A 25,909-nucleotide genomic window follows, 5' to 3' on the forward strand; every position below is an offset into this window, starting at 1 on the left:
ATGATGCGTAGCGCCTGTCTGTATTTTTACCGCAACGCTGTCGTTTTTGCTAAAATGGTCTTACACAATATGCTTAGGCGCTTCTGTATGTCCGGACAATAAATAATTACCTACTTATCCTAAAAAAAATATCTTATGAATAGGCACTTACGTTTTATTTCTTAGTGAATTTGTATCTACAAAATTTGGTCATTCTAGCGAAAAATATCGTCAATGTACATTGTATTAGTAAACTAATTTTCTTGAGCTAAACTAGGACTCAGTAAGTTATTCGTCTTTTAGTATTTAAGCGACTTCAATGAATTATGAATCACGGTTTTTTTTTAATATAACTATAAATAGTGAAAAGCGAACATCAGACCCGAAATTATCTTTGCACGCCACTTTTCATCTGGGAATCGAACCCACGACCCTCGCGCGCAGTGCATTTATGCAATGGCTTTAATTACTTTATTGACATTTTCTAGCTATAAATAGAAAAGGAGCAATCTTTGTAATAAAACAGCGAACAACCAAGATTAAAATTCATTTAATTTACGATTATAAAAAAGTAGAAAACATTGTATAAATAGCAAGTAGGTAAATACATAACAAATTTGTAAAATCCAATCTTATAAAATTTCATAATGCTCATAATTGCTATAAGGTGATTTTGTCTTAACCTAATGTGTAGGTTTTATTACATAACATTAGGTTACCTACTAACAATAAATAAATCTATTTTATTTAAATAAGGTCAATTTGGGTAACTTTGACAGTGGGAATTTGAACTAGTTTTGATTACTTTTTTATATCAAACCAATACAATTGACAAAGGTTTATCTTACTTAGTTTTTAGGAGGAGCTCGTGGCTTAGTTAACAACAGCCGCACGGATCGATCTCTGAGGTTAAGCTACGCTTGCCGAGGTTGTTCCGTGGATGGGTGACCATCTTATACATATCGAGTTCCTCCGTGTTTCGGAAGGCACGTTAAATTGTGGGTCCCGGCTGTCATTTTCGAAGATCTTTGACAGTCGTTAACAGTAGTCAGAAGCTTGAAAGTCTGACAACCAGTCTTACCGAAGGGTATCGTGTTAATACCTAAGTAATTGGGTTGTGGAGGTCAGATAGGCAGTCGCTCCATGTAAAACACTGGTATCCAGCTGCATCCGGTGAGACTGGAAGCCGACTCCAACATAGTTTGGAACAAAGGCTAAGCGGATATATAGTTTTTATTGACCCAAATGATTCAAAGTTACCCAGGTTGACTGTACATCATATAAATAATTCTTAACACACGCGTGCATTATTATTTAAATTCAATGTTTATAAAAATATATAAATTCTTATTCGATTTAAATAACTATAAAATTTTGTAAATAGATACAAAGATTACATAAGTAGGTATATTTTTGCGAGACATGGCTATCATATCACATGCGACTGTGTCATGCGTATTCAGTCTTTAATAAAATGCTTCAAAATCATGGAAAGTAATCAAATGTGATTCAATTGTAGTTCTACCGATATGCCTAACATATTCCCATAACCTACACCCTAACGCACTGGCCATCTATACTACGATAAAAAAAAAAATTATTTAAAATAATAAAAAGAAATATAAAAAATTGCACATTACATAATGGAAAAACTTATCAACTAAGTTTTATTATCACCTACTTAATTTTGGCAAAGTTGCAGGCTCTCATATACATCGAACATATCACATATAAAATAATTGTAAATTCTTAATTATAGTAGAGTAGCTTTACTCCCTGTGCTCTTTGAAATATTGTGTTGTTGATTTAAATCTATGGCACTTTACTCAGTGGCTTCAGTTGGTTTGAAATGTATCAGCGCGTAATCGTGATAGTACATCATGATGGCTAATGGTTGACCGAGGATCAAGGAGCTCCACACTATAATGTTGCCCCAGCGAGGTCCGAGTTTCACTTGAACGAAGCGAGATATCACCGCCAGCGGTGGCTGAGCCATCATACCCAAGAACGCCCAGATTCTGAACATCTGTAGAGGCACGCTAACCTGTAATTCGCATAAACACGTTCAATAACCAAGTGACGAAACGAATTGAATGGCAAATATACGTCATTCGAGATCTTAAGAATAAACGTGAGAGATAATAATATCAGTCAACGCCTCGTGCGTGACATGTGACTTGCCGGTGCTATGTAAGAATTTAAACAAAAATAACACATTATCTTTGAAATCTGTAATGCGCTTTTCCGCGATTTCAAGTCGCTTTTAAAAACTAACAAACATTTTAGAGGTATCTTCTATAATATGAGATTAGATTACCAAAAGTAGTTCTTACCAAATATTCATGGAAAAATGCAGAAACAAAGAAAACGACGATTCCAGCAGCTACTTTGCTGAATCCCATTTCCGTGATAGGCTTGTACACGTGTCTCACAGCCCAAAGATGTACGGGCAGGTTCCATGTTCTCCAGAAAACAGTTATATTGTTCGCGTTCCACCAGTCACTGTAGAACTTGCGGTCCGCAAATTGTAATAGCTCACCCATCAGGTTTAGGAAGGAATGGAATGTTAAGTAGAAGAAACAAAGCCATAGTAGATGGTTCGGTACCTGAAAATGTAATACATAACTCTTGTGACATTGGGTGATAAATTGAGACTTGTTCAAGGTGACCCGTCGTTAAAACAGCTGCTCTCTTTTTAATATTATGTCTCGTGTCAATGTACTGTTTCAACGCATTCTTGGTACAAACACGTGGCTAGTCACTATTATTTTTTGGCACACGTTTTAGTACTGGCGATAACGGATTGCTTTGCTAATAGAACAAAGACAAAAACGATCTTAAGATTTTAAAATGACAAAAAACTGAATAAATAAGTCATGGTATGTTAATCTTAGAAATAAACGTAAGTAATCACATTAGTCAATTATAAACTTCCTTATCCAAGAGTATAAACAATAATAAACAAGTTTGTATCAAATCAATGACAATCTCATTTATTTAATGTATGTAATCGTAATTAAATAAATAGAATGTTTTAAGAACTCACAGCCAACTTGAGTAATCGTTCCGTAATCCTGATCGGATCCATTTTGGAGAAAGTCTCCACGGAGTTGGTGACGGAAGGTATCATCCATTGTTGGAACAGTGCCAGAACGAGGTTAACCCCGAATATCAACTCCAACACCCTTTTGATTACAAACCTCTTCCTGATTCTGAAATTTTAAACCGAAATTGAGGAAGTATGAACATTTTGGACTTTGTTACAATATAGTAACAATGTAGGTAAATGATGTTACAAGCAACTATGCAGGTATTGCAGGCATTGAGCCAGGTCTATTTACAAATAGCACGTGATTTGAAAACGAGAAAGTCTTCTCTTAGCAACTATTACATAACTCTATAAATTCATTTTACTTGGAAAAAGTGTAAGTAAACACGTGAATTACTTTTTATTTTATCAAAGTAAACAATATAAGCAGGCTACGCGTGGCCCTTATCGAAATGAAGATAGTGATATGGGTATTAATAACCGACAATGGTACAAGGCATTTGAAGGGCTACGACACAGTCTGATTGATGATCTTCATATCAAACCGAACTACATACAAGTACATTAAAACGAAAGTGAACACGAACATAAAACGTGATGATAAAATGACGCGTCGTCGTCCAAAATATACTACACATTGGTTCGACGTAAGATTCAAATCGAAATGTTATAATTAACAACTGGCATGCGTTTGTATTACGTTTACAACATAACAGTCGGAGATTTATATGAAGGTTATTATGAGGAAGTAGACTTTAAAAAAAATAAAGGTCATCTATAATGAACTTTGGATCTAATCTTTGTTACGTCGCAGTGTCTTACATCTCAATCCTGCAACACCCGCATAATATAAATAGAATAAGCAAAAAAACATAAGAGGGAAGGAACTGAGGGAACTAACCGTGCAGTACGGGGGAAATTCAACTCATAACACAGGGTAGGAGCCAACAAAAAGTAGAACAAATCTTTTAGGTTCAAGTTGTCGGGGTACTTTGTCAGTCTCGCCGCGACTGCGGTATCATTCAAAATATCTTCTTTACTCTCTGCAGGCAAAACACACAGTCAGTAAACGATTCGATGATTTGTTACATACAGCCGATATCAAAGTGCATTCGTTTACAAAAGCCATCTAAACAACAGTCCAATAAACAGATAAAAATACGATAACAAAAGGATGCGATAAAACAACAAAGATTTCTAAAGAAGGCAATATTATCTACTTGAGCACAAACACGCATATTGAAATACAAAAATACTTGATATACTGAATATAATACATATTATTTGGTAAATGCACAATCAAACAAACTACACCGCAACCAAAGCAAACATCACCGACGAAAAAAACTACGCAAACATACAATTATTACCTAATCATATCTAAAAAACGATATAGGCAATCGACCTTTACTCATGTCCGGAATATGACGGTACACGAATAAATGAGTCAGAAATTGTGCTAAACTAAAAAGTACAAAGGTGCTCAAAGCCGATACACACAAATCAGTACAAAGTGCAAACACACAATGACACATGGTCTTAAAACTTACGCTCGTGTTCGGCATTAACTAGCTCATCTGGAAATTTAACAGGAATATTAACTCCATACTCTTTATTCTTATATCATAAGTAAAATAAATCATACATTTTATTTAAAGTTTTTACTTACTCCAATTCGGTGCGGACAAACTTTGCCTTCTAAGAGTATTGTTCATATTCCTTCTTTTCAAACCATTCCGACACCAATGATTGGTTTGAGCGTAACTCCAGAGTTTCAAGAATATAATTAAATAGAGCATACATACTGTCGTAATTCCCACTGCAATGAAAATGACCTCAAATGTTAGAGTCATACAGGATTAAAACATGGCGGAGTGCTAACTAAATTAATTGCAAGGACGTATCAAATGAATCAAAGAAGCGATATGCAAAATATATTACCGAAACTAAAGTCCTCTCCTTTGACTTGCAAGACTGCTGCAGGCAATGTTATTACAAATAGTATGTTAATAACCTCAAGTGTAATGCCCACCTTTTCCGGTATTATATCCTAAAAGAAAACGCTTAAATTTAGTCGATTTGCGGAATTATTTTACGAAGAAATTACATTACATAATGTATTAAGTATGTCATTGTTATTGTATGTTGATTATTGATTCAACTCACCACTGCTATCCCTTTTTCAATCAGCAAACTAATTACCACAGGAACAATACTAACTGTAACAATGAAAATATTGCATAAAATTTGCGTATTTATTTGAAAATTATACATCTGGCCCCGATTACTACGATTTGACCTAATCATTTGTTAGCGTAATATATCTTGATTACTAACACAAACGTATATAATATGTTGTTACTTTATAAGGAATATCAAAATGATTCAAAATTGGAGAGATTTTCAAAATGGGCACGATAAATGCCGGTCAGGTGTTCCACAGGGTTATATTCTTGCCCCTGTGCTACATCTTAGCATACGACCTTTCCGCTACTGGTGACATTCTGAGAGCTGCTCACATTTTGCGACAACAGTCATGCCAGCCGAGTCATGCAGGTATTTTGAATTGGAACCTAACAACTGCCATAGAAATGTACAATACAAAACTGTATGTAGACGTTATCTAAAGCAGACAGACTAGTTACCTTGACTTTATTTTGACGCACCGTGAATCATATTACGATTACAGGAAGTACACAACATTAAAGGTAAACTTGTACTTACAAACTATTAATATAACAGACGGATATTGGTTGCTATCGCCTTCATTATAACCTGTCAACACTACAATCCATTCTAGAGGATTTACACGAAATCCGTACCTGTAAATAAAAACGTGAATGTAGATCGATTCATCACATCATATAAATATTTTCTAGATAAAAAATGATACATACTTTAGAAAGTTTTCAAGGCCTAAACGCACTCCACCAATTGACAGCATCAAGAAACCCCAGTTGACCAAACCGGTGAAGTTGTTGAATTCTGAACTCCATGAGAACAGTGAATCTCCTGGTGTGTGTATTCTGCGAAAAATATTGATTCCAGTGGCATATCTATCTCTAGAACATGTGAAAGTGCTAACATCCGAGAGCTGCCATTCACTTTGCCTTACTTTACATAGGCTATTTTCGAGTACAGAGTCGGGAAATATAGAAAGTTTTCCTACAGAGCAAAATAGCTTTTAGCAAATATTTTACGCACTTTAGAACCTTACTAGCTGACCCGCGCAACTTCGCTTGCGTCACCTAAGAGAATGAGTCAAAATTTTCCCCGTTTTTGTAACATTTTTCGTTCCTACTCCGCTCCTAATGACCGTACCGTGATGTTATATAGCCTATAGCCTTCCTCGATAAATAGGCTATCTAACACTGAAATAATTTTTCAAATCGGACCAGTAGTTCCCGAGATTAGCGCGTTCAAACAAACAAACTCTTCAGCTTTATAATATTAGTATAGATATGTTTAGTAGATGTGGGTCTAATCACAGTTACTAACTTGACTTAGACTTAAAGGATCGATCCGACGGGAGTAGTGGCAGTGGAGAGCAAGAATAACAGACAACATTTATTTCGAGTATATTTTAACGGAATGTCTTTATACGTATTCGCGACACCTCGTGAAGGTTTTTGGCAATACATATCCTGATTTGTTTTAGTAAAGGTTAAGCTTCCAATCCTATACAATACTCGTCGACCGATGGACGAGTAGTGCGAATGAACCCAGCCAAAAAGCACTGTCCCGAATTTTATAAGACTATAGGCTGAAGTGAAGCATGCAGTGACATTATGTATACTTTTTCGAAGAAACGCCAAAGCACAATTCTTAATATGCAACATAAGACAACACACGCGATATGAAAGCGTAACATAATGATGCATTACCACGAATGAGATAATTGATTAGAGCGTGAAAAAAAATAATCCGTTTGTTACTCACGAACTCTCACGATTACTTACTCATTTTTCGACACATTACGATTCTCGTATGGTGCGGCGCTTTGCGGCCAAACTTCCGAAAAAGACGTATGACCGCGAGTAGTACGAATGCACAATTATTGCATTCTACTTTACATAGTCTTTTTTTTTATTTAGTGGCATCTCTCTTCATAGTCTTTAACCAAACTTCTACTGTTACATACTCGTATTTATTATGTTTATTTTCTCAGTTGAAGTGATTGTCCAGAATTGGCACTATTCTTTAAAGTGGAGGAGAAAGTTAAAGAAGACTCACCCCACTACCATATGGGAATCATAGCATAGAAGAGAGAGATTTACTCTGTTGATTTTCTCTGATCTCAACATCATGATGCATAGCCATGAATGAGATAATGTGAGGTAAAAATTACAAAGAACCGAGTTACTTAAATTCCCTTAATCATATTTTATATGGTCAAATTCACATACAATTCTAAAATTAAGATGTAAGAGAAAAGTTGCATTATTATGAAAACATTTAAATGGACATTATGTTTTAAAATTATCTGTAATTATAAGGAGTGACAGTATGTAGATATAATTGGTTTTATGTTACTAAGGTTACTCTTGGAAGAAAAGAAGATTTAAATAGTTTTTTCAAACATTGCTGCTTAGTGAAGAATTCCCTTAAATGCTTTATGCAGTTTGCTATAAATGCAGTTTGCAATTAAGGAAAATTATAAGAACAAAATATTCTGAACTAAAACACAAATTTCATTTGAATGGTCAACAATGATGGAGTTAATTTTCATAAATTATAAAGTACTGTACAACATAAATAATGATATGAACATAATTGATGTATTATTGCTGTATAGTTGTGTAATATTGCCCTATGACCAAGGCCAGCTACTTACAAACTACACATACTGACATTTTTTAACCAAATACTATGAACAAGGTAAACCAGAACTGATAATATATGCCTACTAGATTTAATACAAATAGTACTTACGGCTTATCATACTGTAGTTTTCTTACTTTCTTCTCAGTTTCAGTGATTTCCTCTGCTTTTGAAACACTTTGAGCCCTCCTGTAACGCAGGGCCTTCTCTTCACTTTCAGTAGCCATTATCCCGGATATTTTTTAGCTACAATCTAAAATATAATCCATTTAAAAAGTACGACCTCTTATCTGTGAAGGCGGGTATCTAAATAAGATAATAAAATCTACCGACATAAAAGTTTACTTTATACGAAGCCATTAATTAGACTTAATTAAATAAAACGAAAAGCTTTCTAAATATAGCTAGATTTTAATAATCGCCTGACAATAACTATTAACAGTAAAAAAAATAGGAAGATAAACAATAATTTGTTATCTCAATCGGTGAATGTATAGAACTGAATTAGGAGGAAAAATAAAATTTATAATTACCGGCACTAATAGATCATTATCTGAGGAATTACGAAACCAGATCTTGAAGTATTATCTCCTAATAAGTAAGTATAATCATAAAATTTACCGACCAACACGAATTTCACGAATTTAACCAAATTTCCTGTCACCTGTGAACCTGTCAAATGTCAATCGGTTAGTGGTCAAGTGGTCAACCTTCAAATGAACTCTTTTCGATTGTTTGCTCCGTAAACCTAAACATAACTGACTATGGAGTTTACCTTTATTCTGTATTATATAAAACTGATAGGTTTAATTATTTATGATTATTTAAATCAATCACAGTGCCTATTGTAGTGCATCTTTCTTCTTAGATCATGAGGCAAACGGTTCTAAAAGATCTGGTTGCATTATGTGAAACGAAACGGAGTTCGCGACGATATACATTAGTATTGCCAAATACAATATTAATATCCTATTGGTAGTAAATAATACTTCATAAAATTTTTAGGCGCATTGACCTTCAAAACACAAAAAGTCAGTCAGTCAGTTTCATTACCGGACGGCGGACGAGAAACCATTACCTATACACTTCTACAGTATAACTTCCGTTGCAGAAACCCTGCATCAATTTCGATTACTATCACTGGATCCGCGGGATTGGTAGAGTGCAGAGCTTATCACGAGTGTGATCGATGAGACGATGAGAGGCTTGTTGAAAACATTTTTTGTTTATTTCAATATTCAAAAAGCGGGAAATGAGGCGAACACACATTTTGCTTTGGAATGCCCCAACGTTTCAGCGCCGGTTACACAGGCGATGGTCGCAGGCGCTAGAAATCCCGATTATCTTACAATGCGGAAACCCTTGTCCTAAATAACTACAAAGAGACTATATAGTAGAGACTAACAATGACACCATCCACAACCTGCAAATCGCGAATGATCGATCGATTGAAGCATTTTAAGTAGTATTATGTTACAATAGCACGCGCCGTATAGATTTGTTTGTGTGAATAAAGCAGTTAGATGCTTGTGGTTAAACCAAAAAAGAATCAAGAGATACATAAGAGAAGAGCGGGAGACAACGCCGGTGTTCATTATCTCCTTTACATGCACCTTTCACCAATTCCGCATCGTATCCTAATTTAAGAAACCCTTTATGCGAGCAGACTTTGGGCGGTTTATCATTTCAAGAAGAAGGCAATAAAAAAAAATGTTTGTCTTTTTACCACAAAAGATGACGTTTATGATTGATTAGATTATGATCAATTAGGGTAATTCAAGTGTACGAACTTATGACGTCAAAAATAAATGGTAATACGATATCATTGGTAGATTCCATATCTTTCGTAGAATGTATATAGTAGAAATGCTGATAACACATTGGCCACTTTCAAACCTCCATTAGGAGGATAAAGGTCGTCTGTACGTAAATGTGACTACTATGTAATTGCAATTTGAAGAAGCAACCAGGATTTTAATGAGATAAGCACCGAATTATCTCTGTTTTATTGGTTTATTTCGTAGTTATATTAATATCACGATGAAGATTTGGACTTCTGAACACACTTTCAAGTAAGTTTATTATGACGCAACCTTGAATTACGTCTCCCAACATTATCGGTCAAATAATTTAATAATCCATTGCTGTAATTTCAGCCATCCGTGGGAGACGGTTGCTCAAGCAGCATGGCGAAAATATCCCAATCCTATGAATCCAGCAGTGATTGGAACCGATGTCATCGAAAGGAAAGTTGTGGATGGAGTTTTGGTCACACATAGACTCGTCAGTTCGAAGTGGTTTTTTCCAAGATGGGCACAAGCAGTAAGTTTCGTAATCATATTTTATTTTCTAACACAATGTTTTGCATAGTAAATAAATTATAATGGATAGAAGTCTTGTTGGAATATATTTTAATTTATACTTCTACATTACATGGTAGTATTTTTTACATAACACGGCTTGTTTTGTTTTAGCTTATAGGAACAGCGAAAATATGCTATGCGAGTGAAAGGTCAGAAGTTAATCCCAATGAACGACAGATGACTCTTCAAACCACAAACTTAACATTCTGCCGCTACATAGCAGTTGATGAGACAGTACGATACACTCCACACCCTTCAGATGCATCTAAAACCTTACTCAAACAGGAAGCTGTAGTCACAGTACAAGTAAGTACATTTTTCATCTCATTTAATTATAATTAAACAGTATTGACAAATCTTAAACAGTGAATAACCTTGTATAGTCTAAACATATTCTGCCATTCACTTTTAACTTGTTACTATTTTGTTGAATTTTATAAACAAATTGATGAAAACAAAAAAATACCTCATACAGTTAAATTCAAATTCATCAGATTTCTTGATGTACCCTCTTGCTTGCATACCCTCTTTTATTAAAAATAATTATGGTTTTCTTTTTTAGGGTGTACCACTCAGTAGCTACATGGAAGATTTACTAGCAAATAAAATATCATTGAATGCTGGAAAAGGTCGACAGGCTATAGAATGGGTGATAGGAAAATTAGACTCAGAAATAAAAGAACTTGCCAGTACTGCTTGTAAAAGTACAGATGAACTATTATCACAAACAAAGAAATCCCTGGACGACATCACATCAACAGCCAGGAGATCCATGGATGACATATCATCAAAAGCAAAGCGATCACTTGATGATATAGAAAAATTCACAAAAGCCAACGCAAACCAAAGAAGCTGAAAAGAGGAGTGATTACTGTTGTGCCACACAACTCATGATGTCCTGCACTAAATGTCTAATTATAACTATTAGTTAATTTATGTATTGTTGTAACATTGTAATTTATTTATTATATGAATAGTTTATAATTAGCATACTATTGATTGCAAGGATATGCTTAATAGCATGCTTCTTAAAGTGAATTCAGATAAACACTTGGTTATCTGAAGTCAGAATATTTTGCGTATAAAAATGATTATGTTATCAGTCATATGGCTATCAGCAAGATTGATGACATAATAATGGAATTGTTCAATGTGCAAAACTAACTTTGAGTAGACAATTTAGGTACCTGTTTTATGTGTTGGTTTTGTAGTAGTAATCTTATTATAAATTACCTCATATGACAAATTATAATAATATTGTATCTCAAAGCATGGATAATTGTGTAGTTACTTGTATGAGTTGTGAATCAATATATTTATGTATGGTAAAGGTAGATTTACAAAAGTTATCACCTGATTCAAAGTATTACGAAGATAATATTTATATATTACTATAATTGGATGTTGCAATATTGTAAAGAAGTTATTGGAATTTATAATGCAGTGGAATAAGATTTGTTGAATGTATATTGATAGTCTTTAAATGTATTTATTGGATGTTCAATGATTTTATATCTGACATGACAGCTTTTTGTGATAGAAGGTAATTTATTCCAGATGAAAATCAAGTTGGCAAGAATATTTTATTTCCAATTCAATGCCAAGAATCACTAATGCAGAGAAGACTGATACACTTTATAAGTTAAATGTTCATTGTACTAGATCTGTAGGATGCTAAACATGGCTGGGTATGGCTGTTTCCTATTGGTCATCACTGACACTCTGGTCGATTATCATTCCAGTACATTGTTGCAATTTTTATGGTACTAGCCTTCATTGATGATCAAGAGGATATTGCTGAATAATTTAATTGCACATTAAAGAGTATTTGTGTACCAGTGTTGTGTGAGTAGGCTTTGTGGACACAATATCATTATTATTGTTTAGAATGCACTATAAGTGGCACTAAAGTAATTACCAGCTCAATTTCAATGTCTGTGGACTTGTATGTTATGTCGATCGACTCATTGGATATATTTCTAGAACCCATCATCTATGTAAAATTATGGAAAAGCTTTGCATAGTAACTGTATACTTTTCTAAGGAATCCAAGAGCTCTTGGTATTGAATTAAACCTTAATTTTTCAGCATTCAGTATGTTTTTTAATTTCTTATTATAAAACAATAAATTTTTGTTGTAATAACAGGAATTTTATTATGATAATATGAATACCGTAGGCGGTATTTCTTCATTGGTTTTCGGACAAATCGGGTTTTTTTTTTGCGAGATTTTGCTTTGCATTTAACTCGAATAATTTCAAAAGCCAATAACGCGTACCTTTTCTATCATCAACACATGTACCAAAAACGTTTATCGTAATAAACAAAGAATGAGGACGACATTCCCCACACGTGCACGTGTGTCACTCAATCGAAGTCCGCTATCTCGCAGTTCATCACGTGCTTGAACACGGTCTGACATTTCGTTGATAATAATTTGCGTATTTGCCAATGGTAGGTATGAGTGGTAATTAATGCACTATTACAACTTGCATAGTGGTAATTATATTCGTCATTATTATTTCTCAATATTTAAAGTATTGGCAGAACTTATTTCCTCTTTGTGCTATCCGTAAATTAGCAGTTTACTAAAATATATTCTTAAACAAAAAGTAGTTATTTAAATTTTTGCCTGTCTGTTCTGGCTAATCTCGTTAACGACTGGATCGATTTTGATGGGTCTTGATAGCGGTTAATTGATTATACCTAGAATTTTGGAGAAACCCTACTATCTTGCCCCTCGAGCATTAAGTGTGACAAAATATGTAGTGCTTGTACGCGCGTAATCATTATTAAAACGTGTATAATCTTTAATATAATAATAGTTTTCGGAAAAGGGTAGTCATTTGTCTAAAATAACAAGAACACACTCTGTCCCCGAACTGGAATACTTGCACTCACGGGGGAATAGCAAACAATCCCGCCGAAAGCCAGTAGAATGGTCACATAATGTGCCATATAAGATTCAAGACCCTTTGTTATTTTACTCATACAAAAGCATTTTATGGGACTGCTAGACCTTAGCTATACTGAATGACCAATGACCATAGACATAAATGAGAATTGAACTTCTAACAATCACTTGCCCTCAATTAAAGATGTTCAGTCAGGCAGTATAAATAAATACTAACTGAGCAAGTCATCCTAGAATTCAGTTTTATTGAAACTATGCCTGTTTTTCTTGAATGTATAGACAGAGGTGTATGAAAATATATTTCATTATTTACATGTCATTGTATGAATTGTTGGTTCTGTGAAACTGTGAGACTGACAAAGCATAATCAGCATGTGATCCATTGGACCATTTAAACAAAAATGTTTTTCATCCTAAATAGGTATACTGAGATTTTTTTATTAAAACTCAGTATTCAGCAATACTTCAGGATGAGTGTAATTTATTATATAAATACACAAAAGAATAAGTACTCGTTTCTAAAATGAGGGATGCCACATTAAAAATGTTTTTTGTATCCTGAAAATGTTACCTTCTGGCACTTGAAACTTTATGATTTGGCACCCCTCAAATGAAGAATATACATTTAAGTAAATAGTCATTTTTTTTCTGGTTAACATGATGCCTTTGAGCTCACTTTATTACTCTTAGTTAAATCAATAAACATAAAATGATATTATTTAGAAGAATACACACAAGATACTATATAACTACAAAATCAGCTTTGTGATAGACAGATACACAACTAAATTACTTCTTAACTAATTAGACTCAATTCACTGGAACAGCAGGTGGCTACAGGCAGGATACTGGGAACAGTACTGCTGCTGTCCTGGTGTGACTTAGCTTAATATTAAATACATTATCAGAGACAGTAACATGTTTACACAAGTTACTAGTTATACATATTAACACTAAATTATGTTTATGACATTTTCATTCTAATTGATAAAATAGTGTCCCATTAAGTGATGAACAATTTTCACATCAAATGAAAACTGTTTATTTAATATCAGGTACTTGTTCCAGAAGAGGTCATGTTCCCATTCTGTACATTTCCAGATACTGTTCTTGTAGCAGCCAGGTGAGAGGCCTTCAAGCGGTCCAGTTCATTGACCCATGAGCGCACATGCTCCAGTCTGTGCCATGCCATCTGTAACACCTTCTGTGAGGCATATCCAGACCCTTCATGTGGTTGACCAGTTGACACTTGTGTTAAGTAGTTGATCTGATCACTAAGTTTTGATTCAACTTGACTCAATGTCCTCAAAAATTGTGATGTGTTTGTCTCTGCTTGTTTCTGACCCGACTTTTCTTTACTTAACTCCAATAATGCTTGTGCTGAAAATTACGAATATTGTTCATTCAAGTCTTTGTTGATTTATTTAATCAAATTGTTATAAGGAGGTTGCAAAACCATTTTACCTGCACATTGAAGACATGTTATGATATCTTTTTCAATATCATCCAGGATTTGGATTCTTTCCATAGGAGCAGTCATCTTTGCTACTTTGAAGTGGAACAAGGAATATATTGAACCAAAACCCTACGATAGTGTACCCAACTCAGATAACACAAATACAAAAGCTTAATAAAATCAATTTTTATCGAAATGATCGAACAAGACCCAAGCTTGTCAGTCAGTTCAGTTGACGGTATTGACAGTTGTCATCTTGACATTCGGCGGTTGGTGCTTTGGCATAGACAATCTATGTGTATTGCTAACTCCGAAAACTAATAAACCTATTAAAGTAAAATTTGCATGATAGTGACCCACATGCAACGTGCATGCAAAAGCAAAAAGCAGATGTTAATAAAATGTAGCATACTTTAGCGATAGATAACATGAGCTCGATTATTTTGCTTCGGATCTCTCTTTATAATCAAGTATCTGATTCCACCACCAAAATAGAACGGAATTATTATTGATGCTATTTAGACACAGGTAAAGCAATTTTTTTTCATCATTTTTCCGGCTTTTTAGGGAAAATATATTTGATATGGTTATATTGAAATAAATAGAGTAACCACTTTTTAGTAACTTTACTTCAATAGTCGATTCTAATCAATATATATAAAAATGAAACCCGTTTTCCTTGGTCACAGCATCACGCGTGAATGGCTTTTTGTGTTGTATTTGTTATTATTAGGAGAAGGTTCTTACGGAAAAGAATATTAAGAAAATCTCTCAGAACTATTGAAAAATAGACATTTAATTTTACATATTTTAGGCGGTACGAAGTTCGCTGGGTCAGCTAGTCTGAAATAATATATAATAAACAAGGCAAATATAGTAAATCTGTGTAACTTTGACATCAAAATATCCCATTCATAAAAAAAAAAATATTATTTTCACTAATCTAAATAATATTGGTTAACTATCTATAATTAATGTATCTCATGTATGTAATAAAATAAATAATTTTCTCGTAGTTTAGTCCCATGCGAGAAAATATAGCATAAATATACATTATTTACCATTTTATATACATACATTTTTAATCTGCACCAAAAAACACTTCAATCTCGTCTGTTAGACGAACGATGAACATTATTAGGCAAAATAGAAAAAAAACTAGCTAAAATAATTAAAACGTGAAAAGATACTGTAAGAATTATACAAATATTTTGATGCTACCGCATGTAGAGAACTCAAAAGTATCTTAAGTTATTTTACTAGTTTAATAATGATGATTAAACAACCTTGCAACATGATCATTCATCATTTCAAATAGGTAGGTATTTCTCTTTCAACTGGGCACTTCCAGCCATCTTTTATTGATTACAAGTGTGTAACAATGGTATGTTCAACTTATCATTTTACTCGGACTCAGATATTACTGTAGTAGAAGAGATTTATTAAAGAAAAACGAAGAATCTTATCAAGTATTCTTTATGAAGCACCGCTCATGCTCTATCAAATGCTGGAAAAAGGACTAGTAAGTGGAATATTAATTATTTTAATTGTCCTTCTTCTTCTGGAATTACAAGTATTTATTGATATAATTATATAATAAAGAAAAAAAAAGGAAAATAAATAATCATATAATATATGATAGTGACTTCATACTATTTAGATAAATACCATTTAGGCGACTATTAATATCTTCTCACCTCTAGATCCATATGACACCTCGTCAATCGAAACCCTTCAATTCGGCCATTTTTGTAGCGACTGTTTCCGAACATGGTTAGTATTTCGTGCTATTTATTAAAATCCTCAAAAATCATAGTTATCATCTAATATTTTAATAATTTACGATATTTTAGTGCTATAGTATGTTTAAAATCATACTATTTTGTTGTTATTACTGTTTCTTGTGCTATATAACTGGTGATTTGTATCGTGGTAACAGGCTGTTCAAATGATGATACCCTATCTTTAAATTTATACGGTTAGAACCTGAATTCAATGTGAAGATTGTACTAGGGCGGACTGATGACATCCTGGTATACACTATCATGTGCTTCTGTTGTTGTCCGTGTTATTAATCACGTATATTTTAATTTTAGTCGCATAGAAAGTTTTCGGCGCCCCGCCATGGGTCGATGGGATTCTACCCCAAGAAGAGGTCCCGCCGTCATCGTGGAAAGGTCAAGGCGTTCCCTAAAGATGATGCTACCAAGCCTGTCCATCTTACCGCTTTCATCGGCTACAAGGCCGGTATGACCCACGTGGTTCGTGAACCTGACCGTCCTGGTTCAAGTGAGTATTTTTACAGAGCATTTTGGTTCCTATGATATGCTAAGTGTAATTCTTTAATCTTATGGTACCTTATTCCTACCTGTAACTTACTTTGTTGTGTTATTTCAGAGATCAACAAGAAGGAGATCGTAGAGGCAGTGACCATCATTGAGACTCCTCCCATGGTCGCTGTTGGTGTAGTTGGCTACATCGACACGCCTCATGGTCTCCGCGCTCTGCTCACTGTCTGGGCCGAGCACATGTCTGAAGACTGCCGCCGCCGCTTCTACAAGAACTGGTAAGCATTTAATAGAGTCAAATGTTATAATTGAATTATTGATTATTAACTTTAAGTAAACTTACTATTATTTGTTTTATGACAACTTTTCTAATCTTACCCCTTAGCTCTCCTCTTTACAATGAGAGCCTTACATTGAATATGCCAGAAGCATATTGCTACCAATTGGTCTCCGCTCAACGATGAGGCCATTTGGTTTTTCTTACAGTGTTCCAACTTTGATTGATGATTAGGTACAAATGCAAGAAGAAGGCATTCACCAAGGCCAGCAAGAAATGGCAGGATGAGCTTGGGCGCAAGTCTATTGAGAAGGACTTCAAGAAAATGATCCGTTACTGCAGTGTAGTGAGGATCATTGCCCACACTCAGATGAAGCTGCTCAAGCAGCGTCAGAAGAAGGCTCACATTATGGAGATCCAAGTCAATGGAGGCACCATTGAAGACAAAGTTAAATGGGCCAGGGAACATCTGGAAAAGCCCATCCCAGTGGACTCTGTATTCACTCAGGATGAGATGATTGACTGCATTGGAGTCACCAAGGGTAAAGGATACAAAGGTGTGTATCATTTCTTGTTACTTATGTTTTACTTAACTTTTTCCTATCTAATTTGTCATTGATCTTTATGAAGCGTAAACTAATACCTAACTGTGTATCACAGGTGTGACTTCTCGTTGGCACACAAAGAAGCTGCCCCGCAAGACACACAAGGGTCTGCGCAAGGTTGCCTGTATTGGAGCGTGGCATCCTTCAAGAGTATCATTCACCGTAGCCCGTGCTGGTCAAAAGGGCTACCACCATCGTACTGAGATGAACAAGAAGATTTACAGAATTGGACAAGGTAAATACTAAATAGACCATGCTCATTATTACTAAAACCAAACTACTTGACATTACAACTATACTGATAATATTTGTTGTACAAAATTAATCTATTTTATATTCAATTGCAGGTATCCACACTAAGGATGGCAAGGTTATCAAGAACAATGCTTCCACTGAGTATGACTTGTCCGAGAAGTCTATCACCCCCATGGGTGGTTTCCCCCACTATGGTGAAGTCAACAATGACTTTGTTATGATCAAGGGTTGTTGTATGGGACCTAAGAAGCGCGTCATCACTTTGAGGAAGGTGTGTATTGAATTAAGCTACTATTTATGAATTTCAGTTACCTTGAGTACTGAACTTTCTTGCTGTCTTTGTGGAACAAAATTTAATTTATTCTTATAATTCCAGTCTCTGCGCGTGCACACCAAGAGGGCTGCTCTTGAGAAGATTAATCTGAAGTTCATCGATACATCTTCCAAGTTCGGTCACGGTCGCTTCCAGACGCCGGCTGACAAGGCTGCGTTCATGGGAACACTCAAGAAGGACCGTATTCGTGAAGAAGCTGCGGCCACCACGGCGCCAGCGGCTCCTGCACAGTCCTAAACATCTTTGGACAAATAAATATAAGAAAACATTCGCTTTCGTTTTATTGCACAGTGTGACCAACTAACGTAATAATCCTAATTTAGTCTATGGATATCACGAAACAATCTGGATATTTTCTCCCAATATACATACGTATTTCTAGGATCTCATTGATCGTTCACTGGAGAAATAAAGCATATTTTTCATGGTCTCGGGTCATTGCTACTACTGAAAACAAAGGTAGTCAGTTCTCAAAATACTTCTTTCACAATCCTATTACATAGGTATGATAACTTCTCCTATTCCTCATCTCTACTAGACTAAACTAATTTTATAGTAACCTGCTTACAATAAAAGATAAGGCTTCTTACCTTCATATATTATTATAGACATCGTACCCACAGGTCAATCTTAACATACGAGAATGTTACTAGGTATGCCAAATCGCTTGAGAAATTTTGACTCAGTAAAGCCTGTACATGTACATGCAAACTAGTTTTTGTTTCAGTCAAAAATACCAAGTAGTTTTGATTTTACAAGCATTCAAAGTTTCAAAAAATATCGAGTCCCGCTAACAGCGTGACGTCATACTACACCATGCCGCGCGGGCCGCGTCCCGCTTAATATCAAGTCTCCAGCCGTAGATGTAATAGCTTATGCAGTATTTTGTTGTGTTTTCGTCTGCTTATTACATTTAAAGTGTAATAATAGTAAATATTATTAAAAAAGACTATGTGAGCCAGACTTAGCGTAATGTACAATGACGTCACACCGACTCGCGCGGTTACAACTTGTTTTACTTATAAATCGGAAACTAATTGACGTATCAAAGTAATTCTTTCACTAGTATTTTTTATTTTTAACAGAGAATATGGAGAGCTAATAATCCAAATTTGTTAACATTCTCCATTTTCCTCATTTTTGTAACATTTTTCACTGGTACTCTGCTCCTGTTAGTCGTAGCGTGATGATTTATAGCCTACTAGCTGACCCGCGCAACTTCGCTTGCGTCACATAAGAGAGAATGGGTCAGAATTTTCCATGTTTTTGTAACACTTTTTACTGTTACCTACTCTGCTCCTATTGGTCGTAGCGTGATGATATAAAATATGCTTTTTTTTCACGAAAAATATTCTCAAAATTATTTATATCTCTTAGTATAACGAAGTCGCGCTAAGACATATCCGCCATTAAAACAGTTGCCATGCCAACGGAATTTTGTTAATTCAATGTCATTATAATATTGATTTTGCGCGACTTCGTTGAATTTTCTGAATTTTCCCGGGAAATGCGTCATTTTCCCGGGGTGAAAAGTAGCCTATGTCCTTTCTCGGGTATCAAAATATCTCCATACCAAATTTCATCCAAATTGGTTCAGTAGTTTAGACGTGATTGAGTAGCAGACAGACAGACAGACAGAGTTACTTTCGCATTTATAATACTAGCTGACCCGCGCAACTTCGCTTGCGTTACATATGAGAGAATGGGTCAGAATTTTCCATGTTTTTGTTGTTACCTACTCTGCTCCTATTGGTCGTAGCGTGATGATATAAAATATGCTTTTTTTTCACGAAAAATATTCTCAAAATATTTATATCTCTTAGTATAACGAAGTCGCGCTAAGGCATATTCGCCATTAAAACAGTTGCCATGGTAACGGAATTTTGTTGATTCAATGTAATTATAATATTGATTTTTCGCGACGTCGTTGAATTTTCCCGGGAAATGCGTTATTTTCCCGGGGTAAAAAGTAGCCTATGTCCTTTCTCGGGTATCAAAATATCTTCATACCAAATTTCATGCAAATTGGTTCAGTATTTTAGGCGTGATTGAGTAGCAGACAGACAGACAGAGTTACTTTCGCATTTATAATATTAGTATGGATTAGTATGGATAGCCTTCCTCGATAAATGGGCTATCAAACACAGAAATAATTTTTCGCATCGCGCCGCCGTCGGCATCGTACGAAAATTTTCAATTTTGTTACTGAGTTTAAAGAGGGAGAACGTCATTTTTATTCTTCTTCAGCCAAAAGAGCAATTATAATCATGGCCCAGTCCACCATCGTTGACGAATTTTTGCGACAAACTGGCTTGATTAATGTAGAATGGTAACCTAGAACGCTTTCCTCGCGCGGGCTCGAGCAGTCGCGAGCATGCTCGAGCATCCGCGAGCCGTAAAGAAAATGCTCGAGACCGCGCGAGGATTATTCCGGTCTGTCTGCGCTGGGTCTAAGAGAGTAGGCATCACGTTACATTATAATAGCCAGTTGGTGGCTGTTCCTACCTATATACCTATGTATATGCACATACTTGCTACGTTCATTTGCACAGGCGTATGATTTTATGTATTAAAACAAATAATAATGTATTGTAATATACGTTTTAATGAGGCGTTTTATCAAAGTAGTTCATCTTTTTAATGTATCTAATACATTGTAATACTATATTACGCTCATGTCTGATTTCCTTATGTAACAGTTTATATAGAAGAGTTGAAGGTATTTTACGATGATACTTATTATGTTGTCTATTATTATTATTTCTTGGCGGAATATTTTTTCTTACTGGTACAGCTGGTTCTTTAGGTTTAACAATCTTATCTTCAGGTAAAACAGGTTCAGTAACATTGCTTTTAACAGTCGTTACTTCTTCAGGGCCGCTGTCATCGTCACTTTCATTTCTCTTCTCGTTGTCAAGTTTTTCGACATTTTGGCTAAGGTCATTTAATTTTGTTGAGATATCATTATTTGTTTGCTCCTTGTCTTTACAATCATCATTGACATTTCCAACAACCGTTTCTGAACAATTTTTATTTAAGCCCTTCTCCTTGTTCAGATCTTCATTGATATTTTTATTTGTTGTGGGATCCTTATTCACGTTTGCCACAGCCTTTTTCGTACTATCACTATTTACATTTTTATTTAAAGCTTTAGTAGTTATAACATTACCAACTTCTTTGTTTTCTTTTTCCTTAGCCTCGTCATCGGAAGACCCATAATCGCACATCAGTGATGAGAGAGCTCCACATATAACCGGTTCCTGAACTGGTTTGTCTTTAGGTGGTGGTGCTGGCATTTCAAAATAGTCATCTTCAATTAAGATATTGGTACTATCTTGTGGGTTGCTCACTTCTTCTATTATCTCATCATCCATGTTAATACTAAGGATTCCAGCAAACGGCTTTAGTTTATTCTTCTCAACAACACTAGGTATGCTCGGAGTAGGTTTGCGTATTTTCTTAGGCGGTGGTGGTCTTGGTTGTTCCTGGTCACTCATATTGTTCTGTCGTGGTGTGAAATTAGGCCTGTTATTTCTATGATTTTGATAATTTTTGCTAAAGCTATCCCTTCTGTTTGTATGTGGTGCTTGATCTGTAAATGAGAATATTAAGTTAGGATAAGTATTGGTAGATTGATTCAGTCACTTTTATTTGCAATTATTATTGATTTTATATTTGTTTTTGGAATCATCAAGTTAATATAAGTGTATAAAGACGGCATTTAAAAAAAATGGTCCAAGTAACAATACATAATATAATGTTTTTAATTGCACTAGGGCTGTGGACTGTGTACTTTTTGCTGTAATAGTCTGTTAGTAAACCACTGTAATAAATAAAGGATTATTGTATAAAAAAGAATATATACCTGTAGATTTATTGTTATCGCTTCTGTCTCGTTTTAAAGCCATTTTTTCTCCCCTCTCAATCTTTTCCTTACACTCAGCTGCTTTCTTCTCAATGTTAGTTCTGGTGGGATATTTCTTCTTCCTCTCATCTCTCCACTTCTGTATCTCTTCAGGGTTGTTTAACTTGGCTATCTTCTTGTACAACCCGGATGAATGTTGCATTTGAATATGTTTGGTGATCACTTTAGGGTGAGCCACAAACTGACATCCATCTATGTTGCATTTCTGAAAATATTTAATGATATTGTAAAGCTACTTGTTTATGTCTCTGAATTGATTTTGGCAAACTATGCATCAAAACTATTATAACTCATAACTTTAATGAAGTTTTGAAATATTCATACACTTTTATAATGTAGGTACCAAGTATGAAGTACCATTCTCTGGCTGTATGGAAAATAGTTATGATTTTAAGTATGTTTAAATTAATCTAGTTTTACCTGATGTTGTTGCAAGTGTTTACTAAGAAGATCTGGTGTAGCGAAGCCGCGATCACAAGTCTCACACCAATGCTCTTGGTTGTTTTGATTTGGTGAAAACTGTGGACTCATGGCAGGTGGTCTGGGGTGTGAATTACCTCTCCATTGAAATCCTGCGTTAGGACGGGGCCCCCGAGGCCTCCATTGATTATTATACGGTCTAGGACTCCTATACATATTTCCCATCATGCGTGGATGCGGTGGTCTATTCATTTTTCTGAATCTCAAGTCCTTCTTTTATTTATAGTGCAGTTTTTGAGAATTTGAGTAATTCCAGAATTCAATATACTTTGGTACACATTTAGACTATTTTACTACTGTTATAGTCTTATATTAATTAATAATTTCCAGTACATGCTTGTTTGTATTGTATTCAAATATAATAACCTCAAAGACGATTTGTTTTGTAACTTGACATAAAACGTCATGTATGTCATTGAAGTGACATCTGTTGTGCTATGCTGCCACTCTATAAATAATCCAACATTCTTGCCGAAGAAAAAAAAAACGACTTCAGTAATCGACTAATCGGCATACAATTGATATAATCAAGATTTGTCTATGAACATAAAAGAGAACGGCTCTACGAATATCTGTCAAATTTCAAACTTGTTTTTGGTTGTTGGTAAATAAATTCGTGTTTTACCAAGATTGCTGAAAAAATGAATAATTCTGCAGCAAAAGTAAGAATTTCATTATTTTAAGCAAATATGTCTGATCCATGTTTAATAACGATCCAATACGTGCATGTAACTAAGTGTTCATAAAGAAATTGCAACTATTTCAGGTCGGAGAAATATTCACTGAGGCTGGAGCTGCTTTCAATAAATTAGCAGAAATGACAATGTTACTACATCCGATAGCAGAATCGACACCCAGGTAATCAATAACCATAACATGCAATTCAACCTAATTTTGATTTATGCATTTATCCCTATCATAGGGGCTATACCTTGTAACAAGTTATACTCTTAAAACAACTTAGATCATCAGTTAAAAACCTTTTCAACAGATAAGTTAGTACTTTACTCTTTTGTTTATATTTGGTCTAAATGTTTTCAGCCAGCAGCCAAAGACACCAGTGAAGAAGAAATCACCTGAAGAAAGGACTGTAGGTGGCGCTCAGCATAGCATACATGCTGCACCTTTATCACAACAGGTTACATACATACCTCTTATATTATTTTTACTACAGGTGGCAAATTTACTATGCATTTAAGATGATTTTTTCGACATTGATGCAGTCTTAATTGTCATTTGCAACACACAATATTATGATAAACCATTATTTGATTCATTCAATACTTAAAGAGTTTTTGATGCAATGATTGTAATGAGGTCTAAACTACAACTTTCTTGATGGTATGGAAATATAATACCAATTTGTTACCTACTGATTCTAGGTACCTTGTAAAAGTTGACTTGTGATATACAGAGTTAAGTTTAAAACCCTTCATAGCAAAATGTACAACAAGCAAAATGAGCACGGCACTTAAAATGTACAAATCGCATAATGTGCAAATAGCAAAAAGAGCAAATCGCATAATGTACAATACGCATAATGTGCAATACTTAAAATGAACACTATACGCAAAACGAGCAAAAAGCAAAATGTACATAGTCGCCTTCGTTCACACTAACCACTTACTGCCGTTTCTTAGTTTGGGGTTTGTTGGATTCATATAGCATTGTAATACTTAAAATTCAATATAAGCTTATTTATATATTAATAAAGGGAAAACTTAATGAGGCGTGGTATGAAATCCTTGAATCATCACCAAATAACAAAGCAATGAGGACTTGCGCAACAACTAATTGTGTTGAAATTATATTATTTATTTAAACTTAAAAGAAAACAAACTAAAATGCAAGTCTTGTATATAGGGTCTTCTCATAATAGCTGGTGATATTTTGGGAGGTGATACTGCCCATGTATCTGATCACCAATCGGCAAAAAAAAATTTTTTTTGGACTACTTATATTTTGCTTTTCTGTAGTGTGAGTGAGCGCTCGTGCACGCACACTTAAGTAACAATAATAAATACAAATTGATACTGATTAAATGATGTATGTATATAGAACAAACCCGCTGATTTTAGGATAATAACGATCAAAGAAAAAAATCTCCACGAGTCGGTCTTGTAACATGCCCTAACAGTATTATGTACATTTTGCTTTTTGCTCGTTTTGCGTATAGTGTTCATTTTAAGTATTGCACATTATGCGTATTGTACATTATGCGATTTGCTCTTTTTGCTATTTGCACATTATGCGATTTGTACATTTTAAGTGCCGTGCTCATTTTGCTTGTTGTACATTTTGCTATGAAGGGGTTTAAAACACCAAAAATCTCATAGTTCTAGATAACTCATAAGCCATAACTTTGGGGATTTAAATTTATATATATTTCTGTATCATAATAAAATCAAAGACATATGAAAGTCAAAGAACATAAGTTGTTGCTTATGATGTTATCTATGTAGTTTTGCAAGGTGTTTGCTATTTAGAAAAAACTCCTGAAAAATCTCTCCTTATTGCGCCAGCAGAATAGTGGTGAAGTTTATTACAAAAAAGCAGATACTAAAAATAAACACCTATAATATAGACAATCCTATTATTGCTTCACAATACAATAGTTCTTAATACTAAGAATCTGTTGCTCCCTGAGAATCTGTCCAGTCTTTTATGTCAGTCCACACATCAAATTGCAATAGATAAAAATTAATATTGGTGTAGTAAAAGTGTAAGGTGGTGTTAGTTTGTTCAGATACTGTTTTCAATTAAGTTTTAATTCTATTTAACGTGTGCAAAAATAAGTTCATTCTTTTTTTCTTTTTCCAGGTGACTTTGAATATGCTAAATGCTCAAGAAACAGAAATGGACACAGATCTAAGTGGAGATGTCAAATTAGAGTTTGAATCAAGCACAGAAGAAGTAACTACATAGGTTTATAAATCATACAATATGTTTTATTTCAAAGAGTGTTTTATATTTGTGCAGATATAGTTTTGTAATATGTACAGTAATTCAGAAGTTATGAGAATAAAATAAAGAAAATGTTATTATAAAATTGTTTACAGTTTTTATCTTATTGATTAGCAGAACTACTGGGTTATACTCATTTATATGTATTGGAAATGGTAACCATAGGAATGTTCAATTTTAAACATTATACTTATATTTA

At 34.6% G+C, this 25,909-nt stretch overlaps 6 protein-coding genes and 1 non-coding gene across 8 annotated transcripts; 4 read left to right on the plus strand and 3 right to left on the minus strand.

Moving 5' to 3' along the window:
- Window positions 1–511: 511 nt before the first annotated feature.
- Window positions 512–8,553, minus strand: mdy (diacylglycerol O-acyltransferase). Of its 2 annotated transcripts, XM_076136212.1 has the most exons (12): window positions 8,383–8,553; window positions 7,961–8,102; window positions 5,926–6,054; window positions 5,753–5,850; window positions 5,195–5,247; window positions 4,970–5,078; window positions 4,698–4,847; window positions 4,579–4,605; window positions 3,930–4,071; window positions 3,026–3,191; window positions 2,313–2,585; window positions 512–2,023 (listed from the first exon to the last, which is right to left on the minus strand). In XM_076136212.1, the coding sequence occupies exons 2-12, from the start codon at window positions 8,074–8,076 to the stop codon at window positions 1,802–1,804; spliced, it is 1,485 nt and encodes a 494-aa protein (XP_075992327.1). In that variant the 5' UTR covers window positions 8,077–8,102; window positions 8,383–8,553; the 3' UTR covers window positions 512–1,801. The 2 variants fall into 2 exon arrangements, with proteins under 2 accessions (XP_075992327.1, XP_075992328.1); XM_076136213.1 differs by lacking the exon at window positions 4,579–4,605.
- A 1,176-nt stretch (window positions 8,554–9,729) lies between these two features.
- slmo (PRELI domain containing slowmo) lies at window positions 9,730–12,306 on the plus strand. The gene is made up of 4 exons (XM_076136214.1): window positions 9,730–9,921; window positions 10,006–10,171; window positions 10,324–10,518; window positions 10,775–12,306. Exons 1-4 carry the CDS (start codon window positions 9,890–9,892, stop codon window positions 11,066–11,068), a joined length of 687 nt encoding a protein of 228 aa, XP_075992329.1. The 5' UTR covers window positions 9,730–9,889; the 3' UTR covers window positions 11,069–12,306.
- A 1,291-nt stretch (window positions 12,307–13,597) lies between these two features.
- On the minus strand, window positions 13,598–14,833 carry MED11 (mediator complex subunit 11). The gene is made up of 2 exons (XM_076136215.1): window positions 14,591–14,833; window positions 13,598–14,506 (listed from the first exon to the last, which is right to left on the minus strand). Exons 1-2 carry the CDS (start codon window positions 14,664–14,666, stop codon window positions 14,178–14,180), a joined length of 405 nt encoding a protein of 134 aa, XP_075992330.1. The 5' UTR covers window positions 14,667–14,833; the 3' UTR covers window positions 13,598–14,177.
- Window positions 14,834–16,256: 1,423 nt separating this feature from the next.
- Window positions 16,257–18,611, plus strand: RpL3 (ribosomal protein L3). The gene is made up of 7 exons (XM_076136216.1): window positions 16,257–16,355; window positions 16,679–16,871; window positions 16,980–17,148; window positions 17,382–17,704; window positions 17,808–17,987; window positions 18,100–18,278; window positions 18,384–18,611. Exons 1-7 carry the CDS (start codon window positions 16,353–16,355, stop codon window positions 18,576–18,578), a joined length of 1,242 nt encoding a protein of 413 aa, XP_075992331.1. The 5' UTR covers window positions 16,257–16,352; the 3' UTR covers window positions 18,579–18,611.
- On the plus strand, window positions 16,531–16,609 carry LOC142987753 (small nucleolar RNA U43). The gene has a single exon (XR_012960539.1). It is a non-coding gene; the product is annotated as a small nucleolar RNA U43 (small nucleolar RNA).
- A 2,324-nt stretch (window positions 18,612–20,935) lies between the features above and the next one.
- Nufip (nuclear FMR1 interacting protein 1) lies at window positions 20,936–23,159 on the minus strand. Its single transcript, XM_076136218.1, has 3 exons — window positions 22,687–23,159; window positions 22,207–22,471; window positions 20,936–21,933 (listed from the first exon to the last, which is right to left on the minus strand). Exons 1-3 carry the CDS (start codon window positions 22,936–22,938, stop codon window positions 20,945–20,947), a joined length of 1,506 nt encoding a protein of 501 aa, XP_075992333.1. The 5' UTR covers window positions 22,939–23,159; the 3' UTR covers window positions 20,936–20,944.
- A 96-nt stretch (window positions 23,160–23,255) lies between these two features.
- Window positions 23,256–25,800, plus strand: LOC142987447 (uncharacterized). Its single transcript, XM_076136220.1, has 4 exons — window positions 23,256–23,408; window positions 23,513–23,604; window positions 23,788–23,884; window positions 25,567–25,800. The coding sequence occupies exons 1-4, from the start codon at window positions 23,388–23,390 to the stop codon at window positions 25,669–25,671; spliced, it is 315 nt and encodes a 104-aa protein (XP_075992335.1). The 5' UTR covers window positions 23,256–23,387; the 3' UTR covers window positions 25,672–25,800.
- The last annotated feature ends 109 nt before the right edge of the window (window positions 25,801–25,909 follow it).

This window comes from Anticarsia gemmatalis, chromosome 3 (genome assembly GCF_050436995.1).
Source record: "Anticarsia gemmatalis isolate Benzon Research Colony breed Stoneville strain chromosome 3, ilAntGemm2 primary, whole genome shotgun sequence".
Taxonomy (NCBI): domain Eukaryota; kingdom Metazoa; phylum Arthropoda; class Insecta; order Lepidoptera; family Erebidae; genus Anticarsia; species Anticarsia gemmatalis.